Source organism: Coregonus clupeaformis, chromosome 4, assembly GCF_020615455.1.
Source record: "Coregonus clupeaformis isolate EN_2021a chromosome 4, ASM2061545v1, whole genome shotgun sequence".
Taxonomy (NCBI): domain Eukaryota; kingdom Metazoa; phylum Chordata; class Actinopteri; order Salmoniformes; family Salmonidae; genus Coregonus; species Coregonus clupeaformis.
The window spans coordinates 13,290,118-13,298,898 of record NC_059195.1 but is presented as its reverse complement, the minus strand read 5'-3'; the positions used below and the strand labels follow the sequence as shown (position 1 = coordinate 13,298,898).

The 8,781-nt window shown below is 38.8% G+C and overlaps 1 protein-coding gene across 1 annotated transcript in view; it reads right to left on the bottom strand.

Annotated features, from left to right (window-relative positions):
- Positions 1-3,949: 3,949 nt before the first annotated feature.
- Positions 3,950-8,781, bottom strand: part of LOC121553124 (rho GTPase-activating protein 6-like) — a 53,248-nt gene continuing 48,416 nt past the window's right edge. Inside the window, 3 exon segments of the mRNA XM_041866103.1 lie at positions 3,950-5,722; positions 7,453-7,562; positions 7,565-7,635. Coding sequence (XP_041722037.1) covers positions 5,579-5,722; positions 7,453-7,562; positions 7,565-7,635 — 325 coding nt within the window. The 3' untranslated portion in view covers positions 3,950-5,578.

Here is an 8,781-nt window from a genome sequence, read left to right as displayed (position 1 = left end):
CATGTGATATGTGTCCTACTAATCTCAAGGATGACTTCAAATTAGTAATGTATGTTTTTTTGGAGGGGGGAGTGCATTTGTTTTAGGGCATTTCCTGTCCATGCTATTTAAATAAGTTTACTTATCTCAGTGCTAATACCTGAATAAAATATAAAGTAAACCAGTTTCCTAGAATATATGTTTCCTTGTGCCTTTCAAATAAAAAGGTATTGCTCAGAATCGAAAGATTGACAACAAAGTGCACCCAATTACTTTAGCATGTCTTATCTTTAAAAGCTTTGGTAATAATCTGAAGTCAAGTTTTAAAAAATGTCGGTCCTCTAAGAAGATTTTGAATTGGTCTAGGCTAAGAGGCTTAATGCAATCAGTGTTAATCCATTAATCGGAAACAAAGTTTTTCTCTAACATAAAGTTCATAACCCTAACCAAGGGTGTTTACTTCCTCAAATGGGTGTTTCTTGTGACTGTTTAATGCTAATGAGTGTTTTAGTAGAATACTAGTAGAGATAGCTAGTGTCAGAAGTTATTCTAGTAGGGATAGCAGCTAATAATAGCAGTACTAAAGTAAAGCAGCATGTAACATTATCTTAGGGTTGTTCAATGTTTCCATTGGAAGTGGTCACTCATGTTCAATAATATACTTTGAAACAGCTCAGTAGTTGATCACATTGTTAACAAAACATGTGACAGATCTACAGGAACTGGTTGTGGAGAGCAGACATCATCTCCAGCTCTGGAATAAGTTCTAATGGATGTTCTGTTGTTCCTGGATGTCCACCCACAGTCTCAGCTACGACCTTCCTTTGTCCTCTCTGCAGCTGCTGCTGCCAATAAACAGGTAGGATGGACCCTGTGAACGAATCAGACTCCTCTCATCCCAGCCAGCGGATCAGCTTGCATTTGTCAGTACAACCCTGATAAGAGGTGAAATCAAATATTTTAGATTTGTCAATTGGCTCTACAGTCCATTGCACCCATCTCCTCAGAGCAGTGTTGTTTTCCTATGATGCTTTTCTATCCCAGACCTGGTCTGTTACTTCTTAGAGAGAGGATGGATTTGCATGTGTGGTGGTGGTGGTGGTGGTGGTGGTGGTGGAGGAAGGCCTGTTTCACTCTCTGGTGCAGATGGATAGTGGAAGTGGAAGTAAACAGCAGTGTGGTTGGTTGGATTGGTTGGATTCCCTATAAAATGCATACAGACATCCTGCTCTGTCACTCTGGCCTGGTCAGAGAGTGTGACGAGCTCTTTGGTGGCCAGAGTGGAACAGCAAAGCCTTAACACAGCTGTGGAGGCAGATATGGCCCACAAAGTTTAACCACATTTCTCAGTGTTGAGTAAATCCCCTGGCTTTGCCTAACAAGGAGTAGACTGCTTTATTATGACAACAGAAGCCAGATGTCCTATTTTGGCAGTTGTTCCAATGAAGAGCAGGGTGACGACTGGACATTATACTAAGCAGCACATCTTTAACACACCCACTTGGAGATTTTGTTGAATAATGAACAAAGGCCTAGTGATCTTTTACTTATACCAAGCTTTAAAAATGTATTACTCGCTACACTGTCTGCATTGAGAGACTGAGCAGAGACTAGGGTTGCAAAGGGAGGGTATATTACTAGAAACTATCTAAGCTTACCAGTAAACTACCAGAATGTTGGTATCTTTCAAGGATTTTATGTAATCTATCACAAGACATCTAGTGGCTCCTTTGGGTACTTCAGACTATCACAGGTTTCTGTAATAGTCTCTGGCCCTCTGTGTGGCCTTATGACATGTAAAATATATGAAATAACTGAATAAGATGATTTTAAAATAAAAGATAGAATGACAAAGCTTGTAAACCATTATCCTAAATATAAATCATCAACTTAGTGAATACCTTTGGTGTTTAAACCCCCTAAGGTCAATGTCCGTGCCCCCATGGAAATCGAATTAGCATAATAAAGACTTGTCTGAAGGTTCCTCGGTACCAGTTAAAAAATGAATGGAAGTACTGTATATATGGAGACTGTTTATTTAAAAAATATAGGGTAAAATCGATGTAAAAAACTAAAACTAAAATAAGTTTCCTGATCTTTCTTATATCTCTTAGATATAGGACAGACACTTCAGAACAAACTTCCAATAACAATCGGTTGTTCCATGTAGTGAATCTGTCATTCTATGCATTTGTATGGGCTAATAGCAGTAAGGCCAACATTTCTTTTCAAATCATTTTTGGGGATTCTTTTAAAAATACTTCAACAGGTCTTAAAATTTAAAATCAAATAGCTAAATGATCCTTGGTATGACCTTCTTAAAACAATTAGTAGAACCCCCCCTGCTTAGACAGGGCTTAGACTGTTTAGTGCCAAAAAATAAGTGGTTAAATATATGTAAAAGAAAAAATGTTTCCAGATCTTCTTATATCTCTCAGATATAGGAAAGACACTTCAGAACAAACTTCCTTTGATAATTTTTTGGGACTACGTTGTTCCATGTAGTGAATCTGTTATTCAATGCATTTATAATATGCCATTTAGCAGACGCTTTTATCCAAAGCAACTTACAGTCATGCGTGCATACATTTTTGTGTATGGGTGGTCCCGGGGATCGAACCCACTACCTTGGCGTTACAAGCACCGTGCTCTACCAGCTGAGCTACAGAGGACCATTTGTAAGGGCTAATAGCAGTAAGACCCAGATGTTTTTTTCATCAAATAATTTTTGTATATTTATATATTTGATACTTCAAGGGGTCTTAAAATTCAAAATCAAATAGCTAAATGATCCTTGGTACGACCTTCTTAAAACAATTCCATATAGCCTAGTAGAACCCCCTCCCCCGGCTTAGACAGGGCTTGGACTCTGATGGATTTCAGTATGAAATATCCTTTATATATGTTTTTGTACAAACTTTTATTTGTTTTACTATGTCAATATGTATTTGTTGTCAATGTGTTGGTGTCAAACGTGGCAGTTGTGGAAAAAAAGTCAATAGTTGGAAGATTTGCTGAGTTAATTGAAAATAATGCCATTTTTGATTAGATGCTTTTTTTTTCATTAACTAGGCTATTTTCTCGTGAACCATATGGTCTATCTACTAGAAACTCATGGACATTATGGACACAGATATAATAAATGAATACTATATATTAATATATTTTACATTTTTAAAGTAATTTTATGGTAAAGTTAGAATAATGTTATTATTGAGAAATAGTTTAAATACATAAAATGTTCCTAAACATCCCTATTGTAATAACAAATTCAATAGATATGCAATGCAGGAAAACACAATCATCGAGAACAGGACATTCCGCTTGGTCATGGTTCCCTCTTGTGGCCGTTCAATCAAATTATTTCAATCTAGGTCACAATAACATCAACAAATACTCAGAGTTAATGAAAAAAAGTTACTGTAGGTCTATTGGCAAAAGGACCATATAGGATTGGGCATGATAACTCACCCCACTTAAAGTCAGCCATAAAAAGATTAGCAAGTAATCAGGAAGCGAGTTTGCCTGTGGTCCAGTCTAGGGAGAGGAGAGGTGAACTCCCTTTGGCTATGTCTGGGACTCTCCGGTCCACTTCCTGGTTTGTGAGAGGGGTCTCTCAGAGGCCAGACAGATCCGGCTCCTGCACTTCATTACTGTGTTGAAATGTGCCAGAATTAAATCTTTATGGAGTCTGCGGCGAAGCTGCCAAAAGAGACACCTTCCGCTCCAGTTCATTAGAGTGTGAACCACTCACATTGTTCCTGACTTCCCTTTACACAGAATGGGCACATAAGAAGTAAGAGTGAGAATAAATCATTGTAGTAGTTGTAGTAGTTGGAGCATACTGACAGAACTCTGTGAAGTAGAAATTAAAAGGGATTTTAAAGACAGTAAGGGGTTATTTCCACATAACCTTCTGCGTCATTTTCAGTGTCTATGTATAGTTTTACAGAGGATGATAACAAGATGATAAGATTACTAATATCACATTTATTCCATCACGGAAGTCATAGGAAAATGCACATACAGTAATACAATCAGGCTGAAGAAGGGTTCGAGTTGGCAATAATACAGTATTAAAGCAGCTTGATTAGAATAAAAACATTTCAATACTGATGTTGCACAAGGTACAAAAGCATTATTATTAGCATTAGCATCGTAATGTTAAGTCAAGGTGAACATGAAAAAGTCTTATTAGCATGGCTAGCAATCTCAGAGACAATACTGTAGTTGTTACTAAGGCATAATGTTTGGTCAGGACAAACAAACAATATTTGCAGTAAATGTTCAAACACCAACGAAAAACTCAGTGAAAGTCATTACCATATTTATATCTTAGTACAGTACCTTAATTTACCCTCAAAAAGCTACAAAAATAATAGGGGAGCAGAATAAAACTAACTAACTTGGTACATTTCATGACAGTGGCATTCAAGAACAAACTGAGTGATGCATTTCTCCTTTTCTATACTCCATATTGTGGAATTACATTCATAATGTTCTGTATCTTCCAGTTTCATTTTTCCCATCAAATAATGTAAACAGGTGGATGGCAGTTACTGTTGTATTTGGATGCGTGAATGAATGAATGAATTACTATTAGAATCAGTTGCAGAAGGCCACAAACATTAAAATGAGTTTTACAAAGCTAGTAACCAAAACAGCAAAGTTAAGTTCAATATCAAAAACACAAACAATCAATGTTCATTTGTTTGGCAATAGCTCCACCAAGATACAAATAACACAAAGACACTTGTAGCATCGAACATCATTTGATGTCATGTTTCACTAAGAAAGTAGTATTTGATTTTGGTTATAACATATCTGCATTATATCTCACAGTGTGATGTTACAATATAAAAAATAAACATTGCATGTATGCTATTAGTACTAATACTTTTAGGATACATTCAGATTCATTCTCACACCATTGTTCAGAGTAATATATATATATTTTTTAAATCAGATGTCAGTGATGCTAATTTGTGTCCCTGTTATAGTGGCAAAAGGTTGGAGTCAGACTTCTGAAATATGAAAACTGTCAAGAGTGAAATAACAACATTAACAAACTGACATGCTGGTACTCACAGACAATTGGCACATCTCAGTAAGTTTAACTTACAACTTAGAAAAGGACGAAGTAGTGAGTGTGTGTATACATCACACCAGTGTCTCTGGTAGAATGTCTGTATTGTCTGCTGATAGGAGCTGCCCTATCTGCCACCTCTCCTTCTGCCACTCTGGGCTGCCTGACACTTTCCCTTCCAGAGGACCAGAGTAGGGGGTCGTAGGGGCCACAGTCTGGGGCCCTGGGCTGCTGCTGCGCTGGGGAGGCCGTTGTGGATTCTGGAGAGGCAGAGGGAAGGTGTGGAGTGAGTTCCTCTGAGAGGACCAGGGTAGGAAGGGGGAGGCCTTCCGTCCACCCTGCAGCCAGGCCTGCCTCTGAGGGAGGGACTGGCAGGCTGTCCCATTCCGCCCCTTAGTGCAATGTCCTCTGAGTTGCAGCACCCCGGTTGGCCCGGTGGTTGGAAATGTAATAACAGGTCTGTACCCTCCAATCTCTGCCCTCTCTTCGTCAGAGGGCTGCTGCTGCAGAGAGTCACTGGGGGGTGTGGCCTGCACTCAGGCACAACAATTGAGGTGTAAGTTTTTCTGACAGGCTGTTTGCTGTTGTTAACTTAGTGACCGTCGAATCCCTCCAATGAGCCACAAGAGCTGCATTCTGAAACGTCTCTATGGGAACCTGGGGGAAACCATTTACACATAATCAAAGTCTTATCTCCACATACAGTGCCTTGCAAAAGTATTCATCCCCCTTGGCGTTTTTCCAATTTTGTTGCATTACAACCTGTAATTTAAATGGATTTTTATTTGGATTTCATGTAATGGACATAAACAAAATAGTCCAAATTGGTGAAGTGAAATGAAAAAAATAACTTGTTAAAAAAAAATCAAAAAAATAAATAACGGAAAAGTGGTGCGTGCATATGTATTCACCCCCTTTGCTATGAAGCCCCTAAATAAGATATGGTGCAACCAATTACCTTCAGAAGACACATAATTAGTTAAATAAAGTCCACCTGTGTGCAATCTAAGTGTCACATGATCTGTCACATGATCTCAGTATATATACACCTGTTCTGAAAGGCCCCAGAGTCTGCAACACCACTAAGTAAGGGGCACCACCAAGCAAGCGCCACCTTGAAGACCAAGGAGCTCTCCAAACAGGTCAGGGACAAAGTTGTGGAGAAGTACAGATCAGGGTTGGGTTATAAAACAATATCCGAAACTTTGAACATCCCACGGAGCACCATTAAATCCATTATAAAAAAATTGAAAGAATATGGCATCACAACAAACCTGCCAAGAGAGGGCCGCCCACCAAAACCCACGGACCAGGCAAGGAGGGCATTAATCAGAGGCAACAAAGAGACCAAAGATAACCCTGAAGGAGCTGCAAAGCTCCATAGCGGAGATTGGAGTATCAGTCCATAGGACCACTTTAAGCCATATACTCCACAGAGCTGGGCTTTATGGAAGAGTGGCCAGAAAAAAAGCCATTACTTAAAGAAAAAAATAAGCAAACACGTTTGGTGTTCGCCAAAAGGTATGTGGGAGACCCCCCAAACATATCGAAGAAGGTACTCTGGTCAGATGAGACTAAAATTGAGCTTTTTGGCCATCAAGGAAAACGCTATGTCTGGCGCAAACCCAACACCTCTCATCACCCCGAGAACATCTTATTTCTTGTTTGTTTCACCCCAAAAATTACTTTGCATCTTCAAAGTGGTAGGCATGTTGTGTAAATCAAATTATACAAACCCCCAAAAAATCTATTTTAATTCCAGGTTAAGGCAACAAAACAGGAAAAATGCCAAGGGGGGTGAATACTTTCGCAAGCCACTGTAGTCTACATGTAATTTATTCTAGGTTGCAGGGTTTCAAAGAACAATACATTATGTTCAAAGACAATGAACGCACCAGTGATATTTTACATTTTAGTCATTTAGCAGACGCTCTTATCCAGAGCGACTTACAGTTAGTGAGTGCATACATTTTTCATACTGGCCCCCCGTGGGAAACGAACCCACAACCCTGGCGTTGCAAGCGCCATGCTCTACCAACTGAGCTACAGGACAGCCTGATATGATGATCCATAAACCCTTTCCTTAGAGAGGAATGCCAGGCAACCCAGAAATGTTCATCAGGTGTGTCTAATGTAGACATAATAAATACTTTTCATATTAAGCAGCAATATACAATACGGTGTATGAAATGGTCAACAAATCGACCATTGGGCAGCTCCGCACCTCTCTGATTCAGACGGGTTCGGTTAAATGCGGAAGACACATTTAAGTATAATTCATTCAGTTGTACATCTGACTAGGTATATCCCCCTTTCCCTTTCCTTTCCCCTTTGCCTGTGGATGGTGAGTGGTAGCTGTCGCTGGGACAACCTTTGACGTGGCCTACCAGTGTGTACTGCTCAGGGACTCTGAAGAGCCTTTCAGAGAGTTGGCCCTGGGAGAGCAGGCGCTCTGACAGCACTGGAAAGTTGTTGTCATAGGGGGACACATCCCCACCTTGTTGGAGTCACTGGAGCAGCGCCTCTCACTCAGAGAGAAGGGTTCCTCAATCATCAGCAGGCCTGGACCACTATTGGGAAGAGGAGAGAGACATTATGAAGAAGAAAACCTGATCAGGAAAAACTCTGCGCCCTAGTTACAAAGTATGCCATAATCTACAGATAAGGGGAATAAATTGGTAGCACCACATAATAAAGCATTTAAAATGGATGAGTAAATATTTTATTCATAATTTATTAATCATTACTCCCACATTTATAAATTTTAGTAACCTATTTATTAAGACAATTATAAACAACTTTTAAAGTATTTCATAATGATTCATGAGATCATTCATAAGATGTTTAATATAGGTCCTTATAAATAAAATATTTTTGTGTGGTCTCATCTAAAGTGTGGGCTATTTATACTTTATAAATACTTCATGAATGTTTGTTGTGACCAGTGTAATTTCTCACAAAAAGATGCACATGCCATTGGTAGACATTCCAGCACTACCTGATGCTCCTTAAGGTCTCAAAATGGCCCCTAGAACATACAGTATCAATGGTTAAACAATAAGCACACAATAAAGAGGATGTTTAAGAAAATATATTGAACATTTTATTAAAAACAGTCACACCGTTGTAATAGTTTGATGTATAACTTCAGACACACTCTATGCTGAGTAAAATAATGTTTTTAGTCTGAAATGCTAACATAAGCGTTTCTCTGCAGTGACTTTTCTACCAAAACCAAAGTGTGGATTGCATTCACTCCTTAGAGCGGTGTAATCTCTGTTAACCCAAAACTAAAATCTTACATCATTTGGTCAGCTGCGTGATTAGGTTCAGGGTCCATTCGTGTTAGAAATTGGGAGTTCTGGTTTGCAAAGTCTCCACCCTCGCAAAAGGAACAATACACATAAATCCAAAAAATAAGAATTATGAAATTAAGAAATATCAGAACAAGCAATGTCAGACTCTGGAATATAAATATATATATACATATATATGTATATAATGCTGTTTATAGACTATGGGAAGTATATTAATAGGAAATGTGTGTACAGCAGTAGTTATACAGTGGGGGAAAAAAGTATTTAGTCAGCCACCAATTGTGCAAGTTCTCCCACTTAAAAAGATGAGAGAGGCCTGTAATTTTCATCATAGGTACACGTCAACTATGACAGACAAATTGAGATTATTTTTTCCAGAAAATCACATTGTAGGATTTT